The sequence below is a fragment of the Takifugu flavidus genome, chromosome 15 (genome assembly GCF_003711565.1).
Source record: "Takifugu flavidus isolate HTHZ2018 chromosome 15, ASM371156v2, whole genome shotgun sequence".
In the NCBI taxonomy this organism is placed as follows: Eukaryota; Metazoa; Chordata; class Actinopteri; order Tetraodontiformes; family Tetraodontidae; genus Takifugu; species Takifugu flavidus.
Window position 1 is genome coordinate 9,511,901 of NC_079534.1, and position 27,419 is coordinate 9,539,319.

Sequence of the window (27,419 nt, forward strand, 5' to 3'; positions counted from 1 at the left end):
CGTTATAGATGTCAAAATAATGTTATAATAATGATAAACATTAATAGCTTAGTATGTTTCAGATTAATCGTGTTAGTTTTTTATTTTAATGCATTTTATTACATTCTTTGGATAATATTTTAAAGATCTTTGAAAGAGTAAAAATAAATAATTCTCCAGTATTACAACTTCCAAAGAGAAGACACTGATTTTTAATTAGCAATTTTGTTGAGAGAGAGAGAGAGAATTTTGCCCGATGAAGCGGTCACATGACAGGCACTATATCCGGCATTATATCCGGTCGATAGTGCGTGACATTTAAATGCTCTGAAAGTGTTGTTTTGAAGATAACGGTAGCCGATTTTATGTAATTTACGTGAGTATTGTTTTTCCCACCCGCACAGGAGATCTCCCGTTATTTCGACGTGCGACACCAGAGCGAACCGACATGGATAGCTGCGCAGCTTTCCAGAGCAAGTTAACCAACATCATGGAAATGTTAGCTAAAGCTGCTGTACTAGAAATCAGTAAGCTGTGGGAGGACGGCTTCAGTCTCGTACAAGTGGAACTTCGCCGAAAAGAAAATGAAATAGAAGCCTTAAACAGGAAGTTAGTGTTAATAGAAAACGAGCGGCTATACATCCTCTCTAAGAAGCAGAGTTCATGCCTGTCCACGTCGTCTTTCTCGAACAAGGAGCAGCAGAACAGCAGTGATGGTAAGAATAACTGCTCATTAGAGACAAGGTAATACTGCCTACTTACTCTGGCTACACTGTCAGTCATTTTATCACCTTCTATTTTGTGCTGATTTTAATCACTGTTTTATATGTCTGCCGTTCAGTGTCGAGTTTCCTGAAAGGTGCTTACAAAGAATATGATTATCAATACTTTGTGTTTTACAGCAATTGTACAGTTCACAAAAACACAGCAAGTCACACAGATAGAGAGATAGATTAATTGACATGACTGAACATTCATAATTTTCACATCAAGACACATTTATAACATAAAAACACATTTAAACACAAAAAAATGTCCAGACTAGCATTACTATAATTGTTAGGATTACTTAGCATCTATTGTATTAATAAATTTTATTTTGTTTAGATATTCAGTATGACAGCCACAGTGAGCAAAAGTTGACTTTTTTTAGGATTTATGTGTTTAGAGGGTTCTTAAAGGTTAAAAAAAAAAAAAAAAAGTTCAGTAAGTATTCAACTCTTCCGGAAACACTTTTGTGTGTGTTTTAGGACCAGAATTCGATTCAGCCCAGACTTCATTTTGTGATCCCAGTTTTAAAGACAAGACAGACCCTTTGGCCACTCAGAGAACCCAGAGAACACCACCTTCACCAACAGATGAACAGTTAGAATCTGACTGCTCTGAGAGTGATGGAAGAAAACATGATGGCAAGGATTTTATCATCAAGTCCGAAGAGCAGGGAGATGTCGTGATTATGGAGAAGGAGGGGGACACCAAAAAAACTGCTAATGAAGAAGCAGTTCACAATGAAATGGAACTGAACCAGCAGCCTTTTGAGGTACCAGAACAAGAGAGCCAGCGGTGGTCAACAGTTTCTGTGGGAGACAGTGAAGCTACTGATGACTCTGACTGTTTTTGCGAGCCAAAGCAACTTTTACAAAGTCTAGATTCGGAAATCCTATTCATTCAGAATGCATTAGATATGTTTGATAGTTCAGAGACAGTTTGTTCTGACAGGTTGATGAGGGAAAAAAGACAGGCTCTATCGAGCAAATCAAGGGCTTCTGTAACTTTTAGCCAAGGGCAGACAGGTCAACGTATAGATGCACTAACAGACAGAGGTGAGTCCACTAGGATTCCTATCGATAACCCCCCTCCAACTAAGAACATGTCCTCTTTCAACCCAGATAGGAGATTCTTTTTTTTAAATGAGCCAGAGTTGCAAAGGACATTAGCAGGCCGCCGCATTAAGGAGAAGTGGTTCATTTGCCCATTCTGTGGCAAAAGTTTTGACCGTGTCAGCCATCTGGAGATTCACCAGCGAATTCACACGGGAGAAAAACCATACATGTGCGACACGTGTGGAAAGAGCTTTTCTCAGAGAAGTAACCTTCGCACCCACCAACGGATTCACAAAGACATTCAGTCACAAAATGCAGTTTGATATGCTGAATGCAGGACAAAAAAAATCAGATTTAATGCCTCAATTAGGAAATTCTTGATGTTATAGGATATTGTGTTGCTATTTTTTCCAAGTTTTGGTTATGCTTTGATTAAAGGAATTAAATTTGGTTATTTAGTTTAGGGAAGAATTTATTTCCTGAACTTTGTTTATATTTTGCTGGACTATTAGAGTAGTTTTTCAGTCCTGTCAAATTTTAAGAAATGGTGTTCAGAATGTATCTAGTTCTTAACCAACACAAAACAGAACATCATAAGTAGTTAAACTTTACAAATGGAGGAATTGTTGTCTTCTTGTAGCAATTAAGTCTTTATTACTGTGGGGATTACCTAGATTTTGGCAAGTACCTACATTTGAAAATTACCTAAATTATACCAAGTAAAGACTAAAATAGGGCCTTTAATATTACCCCAGTACTATTCAATTAAAGTTGCACTTTAAAGTTCAATGACAATAGAGAAAATGGTTTTATATATATTAGATGATGGCACAGTGCATACAGTTACAGTACTGACTTTGTGAAAGCAAAAAAAAACCCTCCTAACTAGGAAGCCAGGTGACTACAGAAGTGTGTTTTGAAAGAAAAAAAATCACATGTGGGGCACCACAACCACTTAATTTTCAGAAACTATTCAGAAGTTCCTGGGGATGAGTAATTTTGGATGAAATTTCCTGTTGTAGAGAACTAACCTTACATTTCTGAAAGTATATTAAGCTTAAAGACTTTTTGTATTAGATTGTTCACATTTTCACATGTCTAAACAAATAAATGTACATTAGGTATGACTATGTCTTAATACAGTTTCTATTTTTTAGGGGGGAATTTATTTATTTTTTTAAAGTGGAGACTGCAGAAAAAACTGCAGCATATGGGATTTTTATATTTTTAAAACACAGATGATAAATGTTCCTTCATTTGTGACATTTTGTTTTATTTTTCATTTGCACAATATTTACACATTTAAAATTGGCATGATGCTGCAATGAACAGAATCATGCTGTTAAAGGGGGAACCCTTCAACAACACCCCCCCCCCCCCCCCCCCCAGTTATCTGCTTTTTGAGGTGTTTAAATTCATGTTTTTCTAATCAAGCAAAAGGTAACACTTAAATATGGGGGGGGGGGGTTTAGTTTTGTAAACAAAATAGAAAAATTGACCAAAAAAAGTTGTATAGTGGCAGGTAAAGAGTGAACACCTCTTCAAAATTTCTGTTACATTGAACAGTTAAGGAAGAGGAAGATGACGTAATCTGCAAAGGGCATGAAGTTAAAGATGAGACATTCCCTTTAGATTAAAAAAAATTTAATTCTCATTTTTCATCAAATTTTGCAAACCTTTCTGAAGATATTTCAGTCAAACAGGATTTTAAACTTTCTTTCTCTAGCCAGCAGACTTCAGATGGAACTTCAGAAACAAGTCTTGAAAACTGAAGAAGTTAAAATAGATTACTTGAGTACCAGAATAAATGACATTTAAAACTGGGGGGATCCAACTGTGGATCCATCGAGGTATGGTGTATGGGGTTATGTTGGTAGTCACTAGAGAATATTTTACAGGCAGATGAAAGAATGGTTCAATTATAATTCTGAATAATTTAGGAAGCAAATAAAGACCATATGTTAAAAACTTAAATTACAAAGGGGACTGTACAAATGAATAGTGACCTTGAACACACCTGAAAATCCAGGGTAACATGATCTTAATTGCCATTTCTTAGCTACACAGACAACTAAGGACAAGGTCGTCAGAAAACGTATTTACTATCCTGTGATGACCTGCTTTGTGGGCATTAGTGATTTTTATTTTCAGAATGCTGCTTCGAGGAGCCCATGGCGGAAGCGCCGCGAATAGCTGCGAAGCACCAACAAACGGAGGGATTTTCGTTTTGGCGCCCAAGTTAAGGATTGTGTCGTTCACGTCCCGCATTTTGGCTGCGATCGGCACGCGACGTGCAGCGATCGTTTTGGCATCTGGAATATTTTTCAGTGTCCAAAAAGAGAACGCATACAAAAAAAATCACCTTCCAAAAAAACACACATACACATGAACGAGAAACAGGAAAAGAAATTAAATAGATGATAAAAAAAAAGATCAGATAAACATTTATTTAAGATTAAGATCTATATCTACAGACCACAACACTGGCATGAGTAGACAACAGCTCAGTTCGATTTTTGTTGAGTTAAAGCTTCAAATTTTGGCCTTGAGTTTAACCTTTGACTGAAAGGCTGAGAGCTGTGGTTCCTATATGTTTGCAGAGTGTTGCTTTTATATTTTTCAACCCAAAATTTTACCAAAGAAAAATAATCCACTGATATCACTTGGAGTCTTTTTTTAACCAGGCATTATCTTTTAATTTTCCAAATTTTTACCAGGGATGCTCAAACTGTTTACAGATAACTGTACATTAAAAACACTAAGTATCCAAACTTTTCATCATCACACTAGACTAAAAAAGACCATAAAAGCAAAAAATCACAATGCAGAGGTAACATGCTAAAAATGGGAATAGCCTATTTCTTGGGTTTATAATACACTGAGATGAAAAAAAAAAAAAAATGCATAAAGTTGATTCATTTTTTGTATTGTGGATAAATGCTTCCCATTAATTCCCATCAACTGTGCCAAAAAGGCAGCCTTTTTTTAAATTAATTAATTTTGATTTTTTTTTTAATTCATTTTTTTTCTTCACCTCAGTTATATGGGGTTATATGGGGTTGGGTACTCACTGTATGAAATTTCAAGATTCCAGATTACTTTATTCATCCCCGTAGGGAAATTGAATTGTACTAGCACCCTACACATTAAGGAATATAACTGTAGTGTATAGACACAAACTTCATTCACTGATTAGAATTAAACCATTAGAATGGTTGGGACCACTTCCATGAAGTGTATGAAACAAACATGCTGCAGCTAGTGGAATTGTGGCAGCAAGGATCTCTGCCTGAGAGGTGGCCATGAAGCAAAGCTAGCGGCCTGATTGGAAACAGAGATGTCTGTTTTCTAGATTATCTGGGCTCTGGAATGCAGCAGGATGGCATTGGGGTGTAATTTGGGCCTGAGGACTCCGTTACTGTAGTAGAAGTGATTGGTGAGAGCTTCTGACAGCTGATAGAAGCTGCTGTCTTCATCACCCTCATATCCCTCTACTATTGACTGTGGCGAGTCTTCCTCCTTGGGGTTGCTCTGTTCTGAGTCTGAGTCATCCTGCTGAACCTTTATGGGACCCATAGAAGAGAGTAGTCCTGAGTCCTGGCAGACAGAGCACAAACTATATTTGTCATCATTTTCAATTCTCAAAATAATCGAACAGCTGCGAATAAAAAGGACTTGACAACACTGATGATGGCAGATAACCTATTATACTGTTGGGACCTGGACCTGTGGATGAGCAATTGAGGCTCACCAAGCATAACCCAATGACCACATGGCTTTCATTATACTAGACCAGTGCTTCTCAATTATTTTCTGTTACGCCCCCCCTAGGAAGAAGAAAACATTTTGCGCCCCCGCCGTGACTATAATTAGTATCATTTGTCTATGAAATTGTTATAAGTACACCTCTGCATAACATTGTATCCTTATTAATATTAAAGAAAACAAAAAAGAAAGAAATATAGACCAAAGCGGGATGATTGTTGCCAATATTCGGCACGTTTTTGCCGAAAAAACTCAAGCGGCTGATCAGCGTGACTGGGGTGTAATGTCTTTAAGTGACGCCTTCATTTATTTGGCTTCATGCTGTCCTGCCAACATTTTTAGACACAGTAAACACACCGGTCTTTCCTCGTCTCCCACTGTAGTCGTAGTGAAGCCAAGCGCTTCGTCATATTTCCTCGTCTTAGCTTTCGGGAGACTTTCGTATGTCTCATTATCTCCGTCTCTCTCCGCCTTTCTTTTCATCACTGTTAAGTATTTTTTCATGCTGTCTCTTGGTGGTTTGTTCACTGCACTTCCTATCTCTTGCCGCTCTGTGGTGTGTGCGCGCGGGATGTGCAATTACACTTTATTCTAGTACGGCAAAAAAAAAAACATGTTCTCCGGGGTCACACGGCATCGCACCGCGCCCCCCTGCCCCACTATTTGAGAAGCGCTGTACTAGACCAACAAAAGTCCCTCAATCCTCCAGGTGTGAAAACCTGACCCAGCAGCTGTCACTGGTTGACTGTGGCATGTGACTTGGAAGTCATCAGGTCATATAAAGGCTTTTCCCAGGACCCACCCCCACCCCAGCTGCTGAGCTTAGGCAGCAAGCTTAGAGAAAGAAAGCAGCAACACTGCCTTTCCTCACAGCAGTGACAAAAGTGCCTGCAGAGAAATTACAAAGATACTGCAAAACAACTTCTATTAGCCAACAAACGATCTTGCAGTCTAATCTTCTCAGCAATGGGGGCTACCCAGCTAGCTAGCACCAAGTTGCTTAAAAACTACCCCAAAACTGGAAGTACAACTTTTCCCAGCTTGGCTTCCCCACCAGGATCTCCAGCCAAAAGAGCAACACACCAGACCAATCATCTCTCCCTCCAGTACTGGTAACACCAACGAGGCTTAGTCAAGCCACGCTAAACACAGAATTTCTACCTGATGTTTTATTTGTGTCAAAGTGATTTGTGATCAGTTTAGTAGTCAGGTAATGTTTAGTTGGTTCTGCCACGTTATTTAGTTGATGTTGGTTAACTTGCAGTACATCGATTCAGGGTCTCTTACATGCTAAACTAACCACCCTACTGCAGCCTGGTGCGACCTCAGTCTGCACATGGTTTGAGTGACCCACACAGTCACCTATCTTGGTCAACCTTTTTTGTTGAATCTTCTTCGTTCCTAGCCTCAAGGCCTCAGCAGCCTCTTTTTCAAACACACACACACAGACACGCACACATGTATAGAAGTACACTGTAGATGTGAATGTTTCAATGTTTTACCGTTGTTAATAATAAATGTATTTTAAACATACATGCTGTTTGTTTAGTGATGAAAGAGTGAATTTTGTCAAACTCAACACTCTCAAGAGCTCCAAATTTCTTCCGCCTTAATTAGTTGTAAATTAGGCTTTGATCATTTATTAATCACTCATGATATCCAAATGTAACATTTACTACCCTTAGCAGGTAAATACAAAAGCGGTGCCTGTGCATAAGCCTGGCACAATGATACCATGTGATATTTAAAAACAAACTACAATGGATTTCAGACTAATCTCTCCGCAGTTAATATCATACTGTACCAATGACATGTTGCTGTTCTTCAGGTATGACACTACCCTTCTCCGCTCCTTCTCTATCTCCATCTCTGTTTCTCTCAGGCTCTCACTGCCATTAGGCCATACACAGGGGCGCCCAAGTTCATCCACTTCCACCTCTCCCTGAGGACCCCATTTTTGTACGCGAGCCGCAAGCGTTCACGCCAATCCGGCTTGAAGTCAAATGAAGGGGACCCCATTTCTCACCCACTGTGGTTTGGCCTCCTTTGTAAATGGGTTGTTCCTGTGGGGAAGCGACCTGTACAGTTACATCACTTTACGAAAGATGCCCCTGAATAACCAATCAAACTGAATCAATCAACAGAAATCAGCTAAATCAGAGGTTAAAAGAGAAATATATAATGGGTGAGAATAAGAATTTAAAATAAGAAACTAAATGTTTATGACATTTTGATAAGAATTAGTGATAGATAACTGAGCCTTGTGTTGAAAGGGTTCATTGTGTCGAAACATATGATAACACATATGGCAACATCTGCTGGGAAACCTTTGAAATGAAATTGGAATAGAATAATAAAGGCAAGGTGTCATAAAATTAATAAGGTCTCGTCTCGTTTTCTCCCGCTTATCTGAATCCAGGTCACGGGGGCAGCAGCTTCAGGAGGGATGCCCAGACAGCCCTCTCCTCGGTCACTTCCATCAGTTCCTCCGGAGAGACCCCCAGCCACTCACAAGCCAGGCGAGAGATGTAATCCCTCCACCTAGTCCTAGGTGGGACATGTCCGAAACACCTCTAAATGGAGGCGTCTGGAAGGCATCCTGGCCAGATGCCCGAGCCACCCCAGCTGACTCCTCTCGATGTGGAGAAGCAGCAGTTCTACTCCGAGCTCCTCCCGGGTGTCCGAGCTTCTCACCCTATCTCTAAGGTTGAGCCTGGCCACCCTGCGGAGGAAACTCATTTCGGCCGCTTGTATCCGCGATCTCATTCTTTTGGTCATCACCCAACGTTGATGGCCATAGGTGAGGATTGGGAAGTAGATTGATTGAAAAAACGAGAGCTTTGCCTTCCTGCTCAGCTCCTTCGTCACCATGACAGATCGGTTTAGCGCCCACATCACTGCTGATGCCGCTCCGATCCACCTGTCGATCTCCCGTTCCATTCTACCCTCACTTGTGAACAAAATCCCGAGATACTTGAACTCCTCTACCTGAGTCAGGACCTCCTCCCTGACCCGGAGAAGGCACTCTACCTTTTTCTGAGCATGGACTCTGACTTGGAGGTGCTGATCCACATCCCTGCCGCTTCACACTCGGTGGGAAAACTGCCCAGCATGTGTTGGAGGTCCTTGATGGTTCTTGATGGCGCCAGAAGAACTACATCTTCCGAAAAAAGCAGCAATGAGATTTTCCGCCTCCCGAACTCGACACCCTCCACCCTGAGGAGTGTGATCCCCCTATAGTTGGAACACACCCTCTGGTCCCCACTCTTAAATATAGGGACCACCACCCCAGTCTGCCAGTCCAAGGGCACCCGATGTCCACGCAATGTTGCAGAGGCGTGACAACCAGGACAGCCCTACAACATCCAGAGACTTAAGATACCCTGGGCAGATCTCATCTGCTCCCGGAGCTCCACTGCCAGGCAGCTGTTTCACTACCTCGGCAACTTCTGCTCCGGAAATTGGATGGTCCACCTCCTGGTCTCCCGACTCTGTTCCTCCTTGTGGATACGTGTTGGTAGGATTGAGGAGCTCCTGGAAGTATTCCTTCAGATAATAACCGCCAGATAATTGCCCCAGGAGACGTCAGCAGCTCCCCACGCACACCTAGCACAGTGTGAGCAAGTTGCCGCATGCCGCCCCTAAGTTTGCCAGAATCTTCTCAGTGCCGACCGAAAGTCTTCCTCCATAGCCTCACCGAACTCCTCCAAGTTTTTGCCTCCGCGACCGTCTCAGCCGCAACCCACTTAGCCAACCTGTACCAGTCAGCTGCTTCCGGAGACCCACAGACCAACCATGACCTGTAGGCCTCTTTCTTCAGCCTGACGGCTCCCCTCACCTCTGTGTCCACCACTGGGCACGGGGATTACCGCCACGACCAACACCAGCAGCCTTGCAGCCGCAACTCGTGACAGCCGCCTCAACAATGGCGGAGTGGAGTATGGCCCATTCAGACTCAATGTCCCCCCCGCCCCCGGAACGCAATCAAAGCTCTGTCGGAGGTGGGAGTTGAAGACCCGCCTGACAGGTTCCTCCACCAAGCGTTCCCAACAGACCCTCACTACGCATTTGGGCCTGCCAGGTCTGCGCGGTGCCCCCCCCACCTGATCCAACTCACCAACAGGTAGTGATCAGTTGACAGCTCTGCTCCTCTTTTCACCCGAGTGTCCAAAACATATGGGCATTAATAAGGTGTTATGTATTTTTAACGAAGGTTCTATCTGCATTTTAAAATGCAATTAAAAAGGTTCTATGTGCATTTTAAAATGTTTAACTATATTAAATAGTTATATACTGTTGTTGTATGATAATGGGATTGTACCTTAATAAAGTACTGTATGTAAAAGTGATAAACTTTTACATGGGTGATAGAAATTCAAAATATTTTTAGAAAATTCAAAGATAAATATAGATAAATGGGAAATGCTTGTGTAACAATAAACTTGGGGAAACCAAACAACCTCTCCACAGAAAAATGGCACAACACAGACGTGCCACCTCTTCGGGTCAGGATTCAGCAGTCCACTTACACTTAAAGGAGAGTGGGCACTCCTTCGAGGACAGCCAAGTAAGGATACTGGCCAGAGAAGACCGCTGGTTTGAAAGGGGGGTCAAGGAAGCTATCCATGTTAAATTGGAGAAACCATCCTTAAACAGAGGTGGTGGCCTGAGGCACTTCCTATCACCCACATACAATGCAGTCCTCCACTCCTTCCAACAGCAAAACAAACATTCACACCATTCCAGGAGACCCAGTGACTCATCAGACAAAGGGGAGACACCTCAACAGAAACTAGGTGAACGACCCGACCAACGACCCTGCTAACGACTCTCAGGTGACCTCCCAGATCATTAGCATGCAAATGGTCCACAGGGGCTATATATTTTCAAGCTCTCTCCCCAGCGATTTCAGAACTGAAGAAGCCTTCTGGATAGAAGGCGAAACGTCTTCAAGAGAAGAAACCCAGTCCAGTTGACAGAGAAAACTACCTTGGATACAATGACCTGGATGACTGAGAATTTACACAGACAATAAACTTGGGTATTTGGATCATTCAAAGGTTTTTAATTTCTGCTCTCAAACACTTTACATTTGTCTTCTAACCTGTTAATGTGTATTTAATATCTGTGTCCATCAGAAACTACTGAAATCAATGTTTCCTTAATGCAACTACAGCAATAGTGCTCCCAAAATCTCTTCCACTCAAAAAATCTACAATGGTTCGAGGGATCGTGCTCCCGGTTATGAGAATTTGAAAACCGTCCTGATTTAGAAGCAGCATGACACTGCCAAAATGAGGGCGGCATTATTTGGTCAGAAGTACATGATTTTTTCAGGGCACAGCGAGGCATCGTTACATCCTGACATGATGCTTCTGCTTCAAAGGATTGATACAAGTCCAGCTGCTGCTTCGAGGAGAACATCTCTATTGAGAATGATTCGAAATCTGATTGTTACTAATATGTCTTAAGAAACCGCCAAATACCAAAGTTCTGTACACGGAAAACATTCGAGCAGAATTTTTTGCCCTCAAATTCATACAAAATGATTGTCTTCAGTAGGAAACTTACCAAAGACAGCTGGCTGTTTTTTAAACAGCTGTCCACTCTGAGCAGGGCATAATCATCAGGCTGGAGGAGTTTGAAAAAAGAAACATTACTGACAACATAAAAATTACAATAAATATAACTACACAACACAAAATTACTTTCATTGGCAAGTAATGAGACAGTTACATTTCTGATTACCGTAATTTCCGGACTATAGAGTGCACCTGATTATAAGCCGCATAATCTAATTTTAGAAAGAAAATAAATTTTGTATTTATACAAGCTGCACCGGATTTTAATCTGCAGGTATCCCATGTAGTAATTTCACTTGTATGTTTATACAGAGACCTTAAATCCAATTTTTATCACGTCAGGATTTTTTAACTTTTCTTTTAATTTAATCCGCATAGCAACATAAACAAATATATTCTACCGGTAAATGCTTTTTTTTTTCTAACGGTGTCTGTAATGCAGCTACCTTGAAATATACGTTTGTATCAGCTACACACAAATTACGTTGTTTATGCTTTTTTTACTCAAACAATGAACAATCTAAAACTCCCCAATGGCCCACCTCTAAAATCTTCTACTTTCATCGCAGTGGCGATTGCTTTTGCCTTCCGTCTGATTTGTACAGCGGAAACACCGCGGCCGCCTGCTCTTTGTGTGTTGACCCAGTCTTCCAGAACATTTTCAAGCTCAGGCCACCTGCGATGTTTACGACTAAAAGCTTTTGTTGACTTTTTGCTTTGGATCAGTTCTTCAGGCGGGCGTCTCCACCTTCTCGCCATTGATTACCGTAATGTATGCCAAGATTACGCGCGGCAGCTCGATTTCCTTCTTCAACCGCCAGAGTGATCGCTTTTAACTTAAAAGTCACATCATATGCTTTTCTTCTAGTATTTTCCATGTTAATGAGGGTTACTAAAAATGACTGATTCACAACAGTTGTGATAAAGCGCCACGAAAAAAACATAAATAAGCCGCAGTGTTTAAAGTGTAGGAAAAAAGTAGCGGCTTATAGTCCAGAAATTACGGTAACCAGTTCATCAAGCCATCATAAACTCTAGACAACATAATGACTAAAATAAATCAATAATAACAGTTTGTAATTATTGGGAGGCTCCACAACAGCTCCTCTGGCTCAGGATGGGTGTATTCTGTAAGACAGATGACTTGTCAGCATGAGAGTGTGTTATGGGTTGTGTACCTGAACCCGGGGGTCTGTGCTAAAAGAGTTCAGTCTCCTCAGAGATGTTTCTCTTGAAAGGTTGTTAATTTCTTCCCTGGGCAAGAAAAAACAGCATACTGAAATAATAACTGAATTTGGTTATTTATTTATTAATTACCTAAAGATGTTTGATTATTTAAAAGCATTCATTAAAAAAAATCCTGTTCAGCTTACATTTTTCCACTAAGCTGCCTCACAAGCTTTCTGTTCTTCTTTCGATGGTAGCAGTTGACAAGAAAAACCACAGTGACCAAGAATATCACTAGGGCTCCAGCCGAAGCACCGATAATGGTCAGAAACTGCTTGCTGATGGGAGAGTCATCTGTGAGTTGTGAGTTTTCTGGGAAAAAAAAGACACAGTGCCTTGATGAAATGTTAAGTTATATAACTGAATTTGAGTAAACCTGAATTAGGTGTCAAGTTATTATTTCCTTTTTTCTTTTCATTGTTCAGATTTTTATAGTCTAGAAAATTGCAATGTAAAATACAGTGGGAATCTTAAAAACAAGCAAACCAAAAAATTACGTTTCCATCCTGACTCGCGTCAACGCGGCTCAACCACAAGGGACAGCATAGTTACATCATTTTTCTAAATGTGTCCTAATAAGGCAAACAGTAAATTAAGGCTAAAGCGGCATTCACTCACCTGATATTGTCATCATATATTCTGTTTTTCCAAATCCTAATTTGTTTTTGACCACACATTCATAGAGCCCGCTGTCATTCAGGCGAAGTGGCCGCCCAAAAATTAGCTTTTCTCCGACCACAGATGTTCCGTCTGGCAAAGCTCCACCGTTCCTGTGAGTAATCAGAGGTGTCACCAGATAAACTCAAAGGTTAAAAATACAAATATCAATGATTCACAGTAGAGGCCACACTCATTTCAGCAATTAAAAAAAAATACCAGCACAACAGGACTCAAACTATTCATGAGGAAAACACAGATCTAATAACAACAATCCACAACAGCCAAACTGGTTTACGTGAAGAAGTCTGAAAAAAGGATCAGGGTTACCACAGAATGTTACAACAGGTATCACCAACTGTATTATTGGAAGCAGGTTTCTAATCCAGTACACTGAAAGGTCATGTTGCCTGTAGTTTCACTGTGCTGGAGCAGCCATTCAAAGTGCTGCTATAGCTCCACAAAACTGGAGCCAACTCACATTTCTTTTTTTTCTCAGAACAACACCTAGTGTACTTTTTGCGTGAAGGGTGGTGTCTGAACGGGACACAAAAAAGAAGGTTAAAATGAAACAGAAAGAAGAAGTTAGCTACCCATTCTTAGCCAATTACTAACTGCCATACAATTACCAATTCCAGAATTTATTCTAGGATGACTGCATGTTACAATACATTGCATAGAAAATGTACTATGTATTTTTTGTTTAAAGAAGGACTTGCAAAAATACCAATGTCATGTCAACATGCAAACAGGTGTATATTACATCTAGAATATGATGTCTTCATGCTATCTGTTCCAGAAAAACTGAAGAAAGGCTTTTGGATATTCAGCTCTGTCAGACTGGAATATGTTGCAAAATGTTTTAAAAATTTAAGAACGGATCTCACTTAATGGTTCTAAATGCACCATGAAGGGATTATTTTTATTTTTTTATTTTTATATTTCTATTGTATTATGTTGTCTTTTCAGTAACTTTGTGTTCTGGAATTCATGGCTGATGGCTAATAATAATAATAATAATAATAATAATAATAATAATAATAATAATAATAATTAAATGCCTTATGACTAAAACATTTTTCAATTGACACACAGATTTCAGTCCCTGCGTTTTCAGCCGTGGCTCTGATGGCTGGTAGACTGTTTCTAATTAAAGTGCAGACCCTATGTTTAAGCAGAAATTAGAGTTATATTTAAAGTGTGGCACTGTGATTAAGTGCATAGCATGTGTCTCCTGCTCTTTCTTGTGTCTCTTTCTTGCTCTGTCCCTAGTTTTTATACCGTGATGAAGAACAGAGAGCTTCTTAGAATTAAACAGACGTATCTGTTGTATGTGTTGTAAGTTTCTGTTGTAAGTTTGTATGTAATTGGTATGTTTTGAGGTGCATTCCAGTTCAATTTAATGAATGAATGAGTAGCAGAATGTCAACTTTAACATTTAATGACTGGATTATTGCTGGAGACCAGACCAAGGTAAACAGTTAATATCATGTGTTGCTAACAGTCTGCCTGTACCATTTCCAGGTCACATTTTCAGGTTTGGGGTATCCTCCACTGCTGCATACCAGCTCACCCTTCTTCAAGCCCACAAACCATTCCGCTGTAGCACTGGAGATGGCTGCATCTGGGGGATCTGACACAGAGAAAAGTTTTTCTTTCTTTTCAGCACTGTGGCCAAATTAACCAAGAGTCACAGTGTTGTAGATCCACGTATCCCTTCTTCCCTTAGTGGTGAAGACTTCATAAGCTTCTTCACAGATAAAGTTCTAGCTATCAGAGAAAAAGCTAACCAGGCCATCCCAACAACTGGACCATCACCAGATGTGCTGACTGTGGGAACATACAGGTTCTTCAACGAGCCCTTAAACTTCTTCAGCCGTCTTCAGCATCTTCGCTAATTCAGAAATCAAAGTCCACCACGTGTCTTTTAGATCCCATCCCAACGCACCTGTTGAAGGATGTTTTACCATTGATAGGCAGTTCTATCCTGGACCAGATCAATTGGTCTTTAGTGACAAGTTATGTACCCCAGTCCTACAAGGTGGCAGCGATTAAGCCGTTGCTTAAAAAACCATCACTGGATCCTGATGTGTTAGTAAACTATAGGCCGATATCCAACCTTCCTTTTATCTCTACAATTCTTGAGATGGTTGTGGTGACTCAGTTACTGGAGCACCTGCAGAGAAACAGCCTGGTTTAGATGTTTCAGTCAGGCTTTAGAGCTCACCACAGCACAGAAACAGCACTTCTTAAAGTTACTAATGATCTTCTTATAGCTTCATATCATGGACTGGTTTCTATGCTGGGTCTGCTGGCTCTCAGTGCTGCTTTTGATACAGTTGATCACAGCACCCTGTTACAGAGACTGGAACATGTGATTGGGATTAAAGGGACAGCACTAGACTGGTTCAGATCGTATTTATCAGATAGATACCAGTTTGCTCAGGTCCACAGTGTTCCCTCTTCATACAGTAGGGTTAGCCATGGAGTTCCACAAGGTTCTGTACTTGGAACAATCCTTTTCACCTTGTACATGCTTCCCTTAGGGAACATTATTCGGCAGCATTTTCATTGTTATGCTGATGACACTCAGCTTTATTTATCCATGAAACCAGAGGAGACAGAGCAGTTAGTGAAGCTTCAAACCTGTCTTAAAGACATAAAGTCCTGGATGTCTTCAAATTTCCTCCTCCTTAACTCAGGAAAAACTGAGGTCATGGTGTTTGGTCCTGAACCTCTCAGGGATAGATCAGAGAACATTATCACTCTAGATGGTGTCTCATTAACATCTAGTCTCTCTGTGAGGAATCTTGGAGTAACTTTTGACCAAAATCTCTCCTTCAACTCACACATTAAAACAGTCTCTAGAGGTGCCTTTTTTCACCTGTGGAACATCACAAGGATTAGGAAACTACTGATGCGGCATAATGCTAAAAAGTTAGTCCATGCATTTGTTACTTCCAGGCTGGGCTATTGTAATTCTTTATTATCAGGGTGTTCAAACAACTCTCTAAGAAGCCTCCAGCTGATCCAAAATGATGCAGCCAGAGTTCTGACAGGTATGGACAAAAGAGATCACATAACTCCTATAATGGCGTCTCTTCATTGGCTGCCCGTTAAATTTAGAATAATTTTTAAAACCCTTCTTTTGACCTACAAGGTCCTCAAAGGCCTAGCTCCATCCTACCTGGAGGAGCTAGTGACACCTTACCAGCCCAATAGACCACTCCGTTCTCAGAATGCTGGTCTACTTGTGGTTCCCAGTCTCTAGGCCGAGCATTTAGCTACTAGGCCCCCCTGCTATGGAACCAGTTCCCTGTCCAGGTACGAGAGGCTGACTCCATCTCTACTTTTAAAATTAGGCTTAAAACATACCTCTTTGAAAAAGCTTATTGTTACTAATTCTGTAGTTCCAGTTACTATCATAGACAGACAAATTATCATACTTAGGGGGTCGTCTAATCATTAGGTTAACATCTTAGCTATGCTGCTATAGGCTGCCGGGGTCCAGAAACATGATTACCTGACAGGCCTCTGTCACCCCACTGGGTCATGGTTTCCTCTCCTCTCCTCTCCTCTCCTCTCCTCATCAAGTAGACTAGTGATGCTATTTTTGCCCCCCCCCCCTTCTGTATTAATTTACAGGTATCGTCGCCTTCGGAGCTGCATGATGACCTCCGGCCCCGCTGACCCATTCGGCCGGTGGCTTGCTCAATATAGTGTATTTTTGTATGTGTTTCTGTGCTCTATGCCTATCCTCTCCTCTTCTCCCCTCCCCTCTCCTCTCCTCTCCTTCCTATTCTATCCTCTACCTGTCCTCCCCCTTCTCCTCTCTCTCTACCCAGCCGGCCATCAGCAGGAGGGTCCCCCTACATGAGCCTGGTCCTGCTTAAGGTTTCTTCCTGTTAAAGGGGAGTTTTTCCTTGCCACTGTTGCTTGTCTGGGGTTAGGCCCTGGAATTCTGGAAAGCGGCTTGAAACAATTTTGATCGTAAAAGACGCTATATAAATAAAGATTGATTGATTGATTGATTGATTGATTGATTGATTGATTACTGTAAGAGCTTTCACAAAAGCCAGCATCAACGCTGAAGCGGAACCAGTCGGTGAGTCTGATTCAGATGATGAAGAAGCGGAATTCGGGATGTTGGACATTGAAATAGCGCAGCTGTTTAATTCAAATACAGAAGTTGAAAACTTTGATGGTTTTGTGGCAGAAGAATGAATATTTTGTTCAATAAATGTGTCGAAACTCACTGTTTTACTTCCGTTGTCATTTTTTACTGTATGTTTTATCATGCGCCTAATAATACGGTGCGCCTTATGTATGTTTTAAATACAGATTTAGCACCCATAACTGAGACTGCGCCTTTTATTACAGTGCGCCTTATGGTCGTGAAAATAAGGTAGTTAAGTGTGCTAAACTGACAAGCTGGTACATTTTCTGAGACTGACTAATCACTAATGGCTTGGCTCTCTTTTGCCTTGTGCCCCAAGGTGATCAAATATACTTCAATTGAATTCATCTTTATTTATTTAGTGTCTGTTACAATCAAAATTGTTTCTAGGTGCTTTACAGAACTCAAGGCATGAACCTCTACAAGCAACAACAGCAAGAAAACAGCTAGATTCAATTATTAAATAATAAATAATTGTCTTTGATAATCATGTATTACTTAAAGGCCCCGAAGGTGGATGAGATCCACCCGGAGTTCGTTAAGCTCTGGATGTTGTAGGTCTGTCGTGGTTGACACGACTCTGCAACATCGCGTTGACATTGGGGTCGGTGCCACTGGATTGGCACACCGGGGTGGTAGTCCCTCTTTTTAAGAAGGGGGGCCGGAGGGTGTGTTCCAATTATAGGGGGATCACACTCCCCAGCCTCCCTGGTAAGGTCTATTCAGGGGTATTGGAGAAGAGGGTCCGCCGGATAGTCGAACCTTGGATTCAGGAGGAGCAATGTTGTTTTCGTCCTGGGCGTGGAACGGTGGACCAGCTCTATACCCTCAGCAGGGCCTTCAAGGGTGCATGGGAGTTTGCCCAACCAGTCCACATGTGTTTTGTGGACTTGGAGAAGGCATTCAACCATGTCCCTCGGGGGGTCCTGTGGGGGGTCCTCCGAGAGTATGGGGTGTCGGGCCCTCTGATACGGGCCGTCCGCTCCCTGTACGATCGGTGTCAGAGTTTGGTCCGCATTGCTGGCAGTAAGTCAAACTCGTTTCCAGTGAGGGTTGGTCTCTGCCAGGGCTGCCCTTTGTCACCGATTCTGTTCATAACTTTTATGGACAGAATTTCTATGTGCAGTCATGGTGTTGAGGGGGTCCGGTTTGGTGACCTCAGGATCGGGTCTCTGCTCTTTGCAGATGATGTGGTCCTGCTGACGCCATCGGCCCGTGACCTCCAACAATCACTGGATCGGTTCGCCGCCGAGTGTGAAGCGGCTGGAATGAGAATCAGCACCTCCAAATCCGAGGCCATGGTTCTCAGCTGGAAAAAGGTGGAGTGCCTTCTCCGGGTCAAGGAGGAGCTCCTGCCCCAAGTGGAGGAGTTCAAGTACCTCGGGGTCTTGTTCACGAGTGAGGGCAAAATGGAGCAGGAGATCGACAGGCGGATTGGTGCGGTGTCCGCAGTAATGCGGACTCTGCACTGGTCCGTAGTGGTGAATTTACCAGTCAATTTACCGGTCGATCTTCGTTCCTACCCTCACCTATGGTCATGAGCTTTGGGTAATGACCGAAAGAACAAGATCACGGGTACAAGCGGCCAAAATGAGCTTCCTCCGTAGGGTGGCTGGGCTCTCCCTTAGAGATAGGGTGAGAAGCTCTGCCATTCTGGAGGAGCTCAGAGTAGAGCCGCTGCTTCTCCGCGTTGAGAGGAGCCAGATGAGGTGGCTTGGGCATCTAGTCAGGATGCCCCCTGGACGCCTTCCTGGTGAGGTGTTCAGGGCATGTCCCTCCGGTAGGAGGCCCCCGGGAAGACCCAGGACACATTGGAGAGACTATGTCTCTCGACTGGTCTGGGAACACCTGGGGATCCCCCCGGATGAGCTGGAAGAAATAGCTGCTTAGGCTGCTGCCCCCGCGACCCGACTCCGGATAAGCAGTGGAAGATGGATGGTATTACTTAAAATGGCCAAATATAAAACTTTTATAGCCTTAGCAGGAGGGCACAAAAATGGTGTCTGCCCCTGGGAAAGCAACACTTCAAAAAGAAAAGTCTCTGTTGTTCCTTTTTAACCAAATGCTGCTGTTACAAAACCACAAAGGGAGTCAATAATGTAAATGTCCAAGAATTTAAGACAGTTTACAATGTCAGTGGCATTAATACAGACAGAAATCGGCATGGACATGGATTTCCTAAAATCTACAATTTTTACAACATTGAGGAAAAGGTTTTTGTTGATGCACCATATAGACAGATTTGCCTCCCTATGAGCAGCCTCATCATTATTGCTAAGCCCAATGACTGTGGTATCATTAGCAACATACTCATAAGTAAACAGACTATACAGTAAATGACTAAGGCAACAACCTTGATTCACTAGTGTTAGGAACAACTTTGAACCTGCTGCCAGTTAGGAATCTGGTGATCCACTGACAGGTGAAGGCAGGTACTGTGAAGTGGATGAGCTTTTGGTTGAGGAATTCATTTATGATGGTGTTGAATTAATTTCAGCTGGGTTGAAATGTAAATTAACCGGTGAATACTTTACCATGATGGACCTGTTCAGCATTTGCAGTACTGTAGATGCTGCCCTGGTTTGTCTTCGCTGTATTTTTCCCTGGGTTATGAAAAGGATCTCCTCCATTTTGACAGTTACTGCTCTCTGAACTGAATTGGACAATCCACCCTTTTCTGGCTGAGGGCCATGGTTTCAGATCAGAAGAGCTGATCTTCACCCCAGCTGCCCACGTTCAGATGTAAACTGCACCCGCGAGAGCTGACGGCCAAAAGGACATCACCCACAGAAGGCAGAGATGGATTGATTAGGCCACTGAACCTGACCCCCTGCCCCTCCCAGCAACTGATAGAAATTCTGTTCATAAAAACAATAAACAGAATCAGCGATAAACGGTTGACCTGGTGGAGTCCAACCTTCACCAGGAATGAGTGAGACTTACTGCGAGCAAACCAAGCTCACTCATACAGGTGAGAAGTCACCACATTAATGTGGCCTGTCCTCTGCTGGAGCCCTGCTGCCATGGGGCAGCTGCACCTGCTCTCCTACATCACTGAGCTCCAAGCAGCCACCAGACATCCCTGAATGTCATGTGGGGAATAATGGGCCCACTTTTCTATGACTGGCACTAAAAGCCACATTTTGGATCTTAGGTTGAACTAAGAGTGGGTCTCCCATCTCCAGTACTGGAGCACTGACCTTCCCATGAGTCTGAGGAGTGTGATCCCCCTGTAGTTAGAACACACCCTCTGGTCTCACCCTTATTTGCCACTTTACAGGCAGTATGCCAGATGTCCATGCAATGTTGCAGAGGCATGTCAACTAAGACAGCTCTGAAAGTACTTGATGAAAATCTCTTTTTCTCCTCCATGACTAAGAAGCACCAATCCCTCAATTCTCTGTCCATAAAGTCATATTGTTTGAAAGGCTTGAGAAGAACATTGAAGGGAAACTCATACAAATTGGGCTGGCATTACATTTTTCCATATATCCATAAAAGTAAAACACAAAATCAAATTTAAAGAAAAATAAAATTGGATTTAGCAATGATTACAAAATGTGTAATGACAACACTTTTATATGTGTTGTTAACAAAGAGCATCAGTATAGCCGGAAGAGTGACTGTATAACTTTAAAATTGATAACTTTTTTTAATTTTAGATGTAGGGATGTAGTCAGCCTTCTGCAACTGGACGGAGAGCATGTCCACAGCAGGGGGGCTGGATAGCTAAAATACTTGGCCACCCATTCTACTTTTAAACATTCTAGACACCACAAGTAAACCAGCATTCTGAGAACAGAGAGGTCTATTGGGATGGTATGATGCTGTCTGCTTTTCCAGAAATTATGCAGCTTGGCCTCTGACTACTGTGTGGATCAGGAGAAGGATTTGGAAATCTATTTAAAATTTTATGGGCAGCCAGTGATGAAATATAAGTACGCTCTTAAAGCACTTCTTTGTTGTTCTTGGGTATGAAGTCAATGCATATGCCACATGAAGAAAAGAACATCTGAAAAGAACATCTTTTTAATCATCACAGACAATGATTTAAGGTCTTCCCATTGCAGGGATATGTTATGACTTACTTTCACTAAGTACAACCAGAAAAAATGCAATGCTAAATAAAGATTGGCTGCAACTTTGATTCCTAACTCTCTTTAACACATTATAGCCGCATTCTGGTCTAACCGTTTTATCAGTAGTCTTGAGTGAATGTTGTCATTATGTGGCATACTTACAGTGAACAATCAGGTAGTTTGTAATCCTACGTGGCTGCTCCAGCCCAGCATGCCACACCATGCAGTCTAGCTTTTTCCCATTCATGCTACGCAACGGATGCAAAGAGTAGAAGCTAGACACAGACCCATCCTCTTTGATGCGGTCAGTGTACTGTCCCGGCAGATCAGTGTTCCAGGTAAGACGGGGGCGCGGACGGCCCACGGCTCTGCAAGAAGCGGCCACTCGAAAAGTCTGACCTTCCACCAGGACCTCAGGCTCAAGGGCAGCAATGGGTAGAACTTAAACAAAGAAGGGGAAACCAACAATCTTGGATTTGAAATTATTCATTAAGAAATTAAATATGCTTCACACAATTCATAGAGGTCAAGTGAAGTAAACTGGACAGTTGAAAGCAACTGGAAGATGTTTTACCTGTTTTGGTGGGAGATAAATAATAGTTTTGCATCAATATTTTATAAAAAATAACTGTGTGCTCTTTGATTCCATAAAGTTGGCAACACTTTATATAGTCAGTAAATTTCTTTTGGTTTAAACATCATTTCAGAAGCTCTTGTATCCTACAAGAGGTGGGAGGTGGTTGGATGGGGGAGAAAACATACTCCAGACACTGAGTGTGACGCGTCTCTCAAAGTTTCCATTGGGAAAGGTGGAGATGTGGCAGGTGTATCTGCCTTCATCTGACACTTCCGTGCTGGAGATGAGCAGGGCTGAGTTTTCCATAGGAATGCTTCTTTCAAACCTGACCCGGCCTGCATAATGTCCAAACTCTGACACACAAAATGAGAAAGTGCATTTCTTGTTATTTATTAGGCTCACACAAAAATGTTTTTTGTTTAAAATCTCTTCCAAAACCACCACGTGTAGAAACTGCTCCAGCAGCCCAGAACCCTGTGCTGCAGCTTACCCGTGTGGCCATCCATGAAATGGGCAGTAATGATCTGCTCCTTGGTGCCATCAGCATGTTCCTTGAACCACGTGACTTGCACCACCTTTTCCTCCTCTTCCACCTGATAATGGCAGGGAAGCCTTGTCTCACCCTCAGCCAGTGAGTGCTGGGATGTGATGGGCTCCAATGGCTCCACAAAGACACCTTGTGCACAGGTCACTGCAGAGGGAAGTGGACCATTTAATATCTGTAGCCATTACACTGATTAATATGAAATATTTTGTTGTAATTGCAGTTAATTGTAATCCCTTTTAATTCTAAAGTTCATTTAGCATTTGGTGTTCACAATAGTAATTGAATAAATTATCAAGAAGCAATTAATATGAACAAGGCCAGAGTAGATTCCTCTGACAATATTTTTACATGACTAGATGAATTGTACTAAGGGAAATGATCTTTCATTTCAATCTATCATTTTGTATCATCAATACAGTAATGAAGCTGAAGTGATCTTATAGATGATGCACATTTATTGTCACTTCTCAGTGAAACTGGACCTCCAAACATTTGTTTCTTCCAGTTCCTCAAACAAATTTTTTTTTATTTGTATCTAATGTATTGTACATCACTGCAAATTTACTATTCTTGTACTTTGTGCAGTTAAGTAAAGCAGGTATTCTGACAGCTATTAGGTTTTAGAACCTACATTTAAGTAAAGGATTGATCAGTTCATCTACAACGTGTTTTATCTGTTTTGATATGCTGCTGTATGCAGAATTTCTACTCTACTTTTTTCAGATCTGTTGTAGGAACTGGCATGAAGACAACATCTGATCAACAGACACTTGTCTATCAGAAAGCAGAGGAAGGCTCCATAATGTATGATAATTAAAATAAAAGTGTGCAGACTGCATACAGCGAGACAACAGCAACTGTAGGCAGACAGCCACAGTCTTACCAAACCTGTTCATCTGCTTATTCATAGACAGAAAGAGATCTAATTGTAGGTAGAGGGGAGGTATTCCAGCTGTAATAGAAAAGTGCTAACAACTACCACAATAGTGTCCATAACTGTGGTCTAGCATTATTTTAGTGTTTAAAACCAAAATGTTTTCATACAGTTGTTCATGTGACCATTTCCATACTGCTTTAAGGGATTTTTGTTTTAAATAGACCTGGATCACTTAGGGATTATTTACACAATTCCTTCAGTTAAAAAAAACACACAGCAAGAAATAGTTCAGATAAGAACAAGCACTAAACTAGTGCTCCACTAACCTGACTAGGATTTCAGGACAGCAACAGATAATTCAACAAATCTATTTCGCACTTGAACATTAACCATTTCTGGGGCACACACATCTTTTTCCCCCATGGTTACTGATTAATTAGCTTCTCTGCAGCAGACAAATACAGGTTAATTTGAGCAACACAATGCTGCTGTACAAGCTTTTCCTGTTCATTCAGGATGTGTGTAATGTCACATGTGCTTTCACAAAACAAGGAAGTACTGCAAAGAGCAACATGGCCAAAAGAAAGAAAAAAAACCTTGGCCAATAAGTTCTGACTCATGTTCCCTACAAATAAGAATGCAATAGGACAACATTCTGTTATGGTGCCTCTCTCCACACCTATGGGGACAAATGAAGACACCAGCATTTCGAAAGTATGGTAACAAAAAAAGATGTGTGCAAGCTGAAGGTTTTGAGCACATGTTCGCTGTAATTGCTTGGGTTTAATGGAGCCACAGGAGAGGCAATCAGACTGGGCAATGAAGTTGGCTGGCAGCAGAATTTTAAACCTCCCAGAAAGGCATTTCTCTTCACTTGTTTAAAATTAGACCATACAATGACAATACAACAACCGACAGGTCCAGAGTGGTTGGAATATTACCATCAAGAAGTCTTATTTTTAGAAGTAACCAAAGCAGCAAGTGAGGAAGTATAAACATTTTAGCTACCCTTATTAAGTATCGCAGAACCAACTACAGAATTGGGGGGGAAAAATCTGATTAAAAGATGAATAAATGGGAAACAATTGTAATGAACATCTCGAATTGCAACTACAAGAGGCTTCCATGACCATGTGGTCCTTCTACATTGCTGCAAATATAAAAGACAAACGGCATATCCTCTACAAATACATATAACGCTCATAGGGGAAATAAGTAAGTAAAAAACTTATAGTCAAAGGCATAAAAGTGGCTTTAGCGTCCTCTTACCATATATTTAACTTTATATCTAAAGTTGCCTGTCTATTATTATTTTTAAAATATAATATAGTAATGACATCGATAAAAACTAAACTAGCGTGGTTACCGTAAGTGACGCTATATTCTACATAGTTTTTACTTGTTTTTGTCATAAAAGAAGTCCTCTGTACTTTTTTTATCGATTTATTTTATTGTATATTTATGGAAAATAAAGAGAACTCACCAACAAGTAGAAGCATTACCAAACCCTTTGCGATTTGCCGGGTCTCCTTCATCTTTATACAAACACCGAATGCAGCAGCGTCTTCCAGGTTATGTTATTAAGCTTTTTATTACCGAACTCTATGGTGAATTTAGAGCATGATCCCAAGGATCCTTTCCTCATCAGCTCGGGCATATAACAACAGTGGCCCACTGTGGAGCGCTCATGCAGGCTGGAGATGGTTTGGTAGAAATTACAAAATGCATGAACTCTATTTCCAACGCATTTTGCTGCGGGTAAAAGCGGCAACCCCCCGCGAATCACAGTATGAAGCCAGCTTCTAAAGACTAAGTTGGCTCCAAAATGAAGAATAAAGTGTGGGATTTTTTGCCAAATAAATCTGGAGCTTCCTTCACGGACAAACCAGCCGACCACAAGCTCTGATTTCACGTAAAACAAACGCCTTCTGTCCCACATAGGGCCGCCCACACGGAAACAGCGCCGTCTTTTTCAGGTAACGGCTCACTCCGTGTGTGCGTGCGTGCGTGTGTGTTGGGGGATGGGGTTAACCTTTAGACCAGGGGTCTCAAGCTCGCGGGCCAACTGCGGCCCCCGGGACGATAGTTTGTGGCCCCCACCTTAATATGAAAGTCATATGAATGGCACTTTACAGTGTTGTGTGTGGAGCTGAACGAACCCACCAATCACGGTGGGGTATATGGCTCTTCGGGGCGGGACATCGGCCGAGCTTGTTGCGAACTCTTGACATTACGCCTCGAAGAGAGGAGGCGTTCCATGGTGGGGGGAAGACGCTTTGCATGTGGAGAGGAGGTGCTTTGCAGAGCTCTGCCGCTTTTTCTAAACACGGAACTTTGTCTTGTCTGTATAAAGTCGCTTCACAGCAAATTTTACAAATCAGCCGCTTGTGCAATTGTCACATTTTAGGCTATCTAACTGGCGGCACCACTAATGTCCATCACTCTGTCGCAGCCAATGAAATAGCGGCGCAACAAAACGTGAAGTAAATGAAGTAATTGGTAGGGACTATTTTGTATTCCCCAAACATTGAGTCTGTCTTCGGGGAATCATTTCACTGACCTGTTCGGAATCAGCAATCAGCCCGATATTTAAGCTCCTGCCTCCCGGTCGCTCTCTGCCAGATTGTCTTCTATTGTCTTAAAGCGCCTTGAAACAATTTTGATTGTATAAGACGCTATATAAATAAAGATTGATTTGATTTGATTTTGATTTGTCTTCTAACATTCATGCAGTCATTCCAATGTTCCATTCATGTTCAAAAAGTTAAAGGTTAAAGAACTGTTAATACAGACTTTTGAAACTGAATAATAATTAGATAAATAGATTAATCAGCAACTATGTGTCTTCAGTCTTCTATATCTGCTGTATTATTATCATTATTATTGTTATTGTTGTTAGTGATTGAGCGATTTATTTTCTTATTCCTTCTTAAGTTGTTTATTTATTTTTCAGCTTATTTTGTGTTAAGAAATTTTTAAAAAATTTATTTGAGAACATTGGAATGTTTTTATCAGAGCTTTTCTTGTGGAAAACCTGATGCGGCCCAGCCTCTCCCAGACTGCCTCCAGCAGCCCCCAGGAAAACTGAGTTTGAGACCACTGCTTTCTTTAGATCATTTAGATCATTCATTCTCTAGACTTTACATTTATCCATCCACCATCCGTCCATTGTGTGACTTGGCCTATCTCATTGAGGCCACAGCAGATAGATTCTTGTGTCACTCCTGTGAGCCTGCGGGAAAACAGTTGCTCAAGTGATTCCATTAATCGAGGGTAGCTCTTCAACATACCATAAAACAGGTTGATCTATATAAATTGGCATACATGGTAGCCTGATGTATCTACACGTGTTATGGATGGACGGCTCTAAGAAAAACTTGCTGTGCAGAAAATTCATGGACACCAGGGGCTCAACAATTATCACGTGATGTACTGAGAACACAACAAATGGAGCCTCTTATCTCCATACTGCTTCCAGAGAGGCCTTGGAAAAGAATCACATTGGACCTCTGACTGAAAACAAAGCCGTTATCTGGTGATCTCAGTCCACTCCTCCAGGTTCCTGAAAATATGGCACCTGCCCTCAGTTATAAGCACACAGGTCATCCAAAAACTCAAAGCGGTCTTTGCCATGTTTAGCATCCCTGATGAAATGGTCAACGATAATGGACCCCCAGTCTCAAGTGCAAAGTTTAACAAGTTTGCCAGACAAGTCGTCTTCAGGCACTTCACATTGAGCCCTCATCACTCGCTACGCAGAAAGAGTCATGCAGACTGCGAAGAAAATCCTTAAGCAGGGTGATCCCTCTAGTGACCTATGGCCTTTGGGGGAAGGGAAACATAAAATAACATAGCAAAGTTGTGTTTATGTGTATATATATATAAGGTGGTGGCAAGGTGGTTGGTGCCTGTCGTGGCAGCAATGCCCGGACCCGCTGGTGGACACCAACGGTGAGGGATGCCATCAAGCTGAAGAAGGAGTCGTATCGGGCCTTACTGGCCTGTGGGACTCCTGAGGCAGCAGATAGGTACCGGCAGGCCAAGTGGAATGCAGCTACGGCTGTTGCCGAGGCAAAGACCCGGGCATGGGAAGAGTTCAGTGAGGCCATAGAGAACGACTTTCGGATGG

At 41.9% G+C, this 27,419-nt stretch overlaps 2 protein-coding genes across 3 annotated transcripts; one reads left to right on the plus strand and one right to left on the minus strand.

Moving 5' to 3' along the window:
- The first annotated feature begins 250 nt into the window (after nt 1-250).
- LOC130539369 (zinc finger protein 777) lies at nt 251-7,576 on the plus strand. Its single transcript, XM_057057697.1, has 2 exons — nt 251-695; nt 1,230-7,576. The coding sequence occupies exons 1-2, from the start codon at nt 428-430 to the stop codon at nt 2,123-2,125; spliced, it is 1,164 nt and encodes a 387-aa protein (XP_056913677.1). The 5' UTR covers nt 251-427; the 3' UTR covers nt 2,126-7,576.
- nectin4b (nectin cell adhesion molecule 4b) lies at nt 4,231-25,228 on the minus strand. Of its 2 annotated transcripts, XR_008954094.1 has the most exons (11): nt 24,774-25,228; nt 22,357-22,557; nt 22,052-22,219; nt 21,452-21,730; nt 14,549-14,666; nt 12,995-13,146; nt 12,523-12,688; nt 12,328-12,403; nt 11,139-11,198; nt 7,024-7,630; nt 4,231-4,472 (listed from the first exon to the last, which is right to left on the minus strand). XR_008954094.1 is itself a non-coding variant. In XM_057057685.1 (10 exons), the coding sequence occupies exons 1-10, from the start codon at nt 24,823-24,825 to the stop codon at nt 5,151-5,153; spliced, it is 1,521 nt and encodes a 506-aa protein (XP_056913665.1). In that variant the 5' UTR covers nt 24,826-25,225; the 3' UTR covers nt 4,472-5,150. The 2 variants fall into 2 exon arrangements, 1 of the variants encoding a protein (XP_056913665.1); XM_057057685.1 differs by lacking the exon at nt 7,024-7,630 and having other exon boundaries at nt 4,472-5,399; nt 24,774-25,225.
- Nucleotides 25,229-27,419: the final 2,191 nt, after the last annotated feature.

Excerpts from the sequence above, each read along its gene's own strand:
- nectin4b (XM_057057685.1), bottom strand. The coding sequence starts at position 24,825 with ATGAAGGAGACCCGGCAAATCGCAAAGGGTTTGGTAATGCTTCTACTT. Across the intron at positions 14,667-21,451 it reads AAACTACCTGATTGTTCACT|ATCCCCCAGATGCAGCCATC; the intron begins GTAAGTATGCCA and ends TCTCTGTGTCAG. Across the intron at positions 12,689-12,994 it reads ATATATGATGACAATATCAG|AAAACTCACAACTCACAGAT; the intron begins GTGAGTGAATGC and ends TTTTTTTCCCAG.
- LOC130539369 (XM_057057697.1), top strand. The coding sequence starts at position 428 with ATGGATAGCTGCGCAGCTTTCCAGAGCAAGTTAACCAACATCATGGAA. Across the intron at positions 696-1,229 it reads GCAGCAGAACAGCAGTGATG|GACCAGAATTCGATTCAGCC; the intron begins GTAAGAATAACT and ends TGTGTGTTTTAG.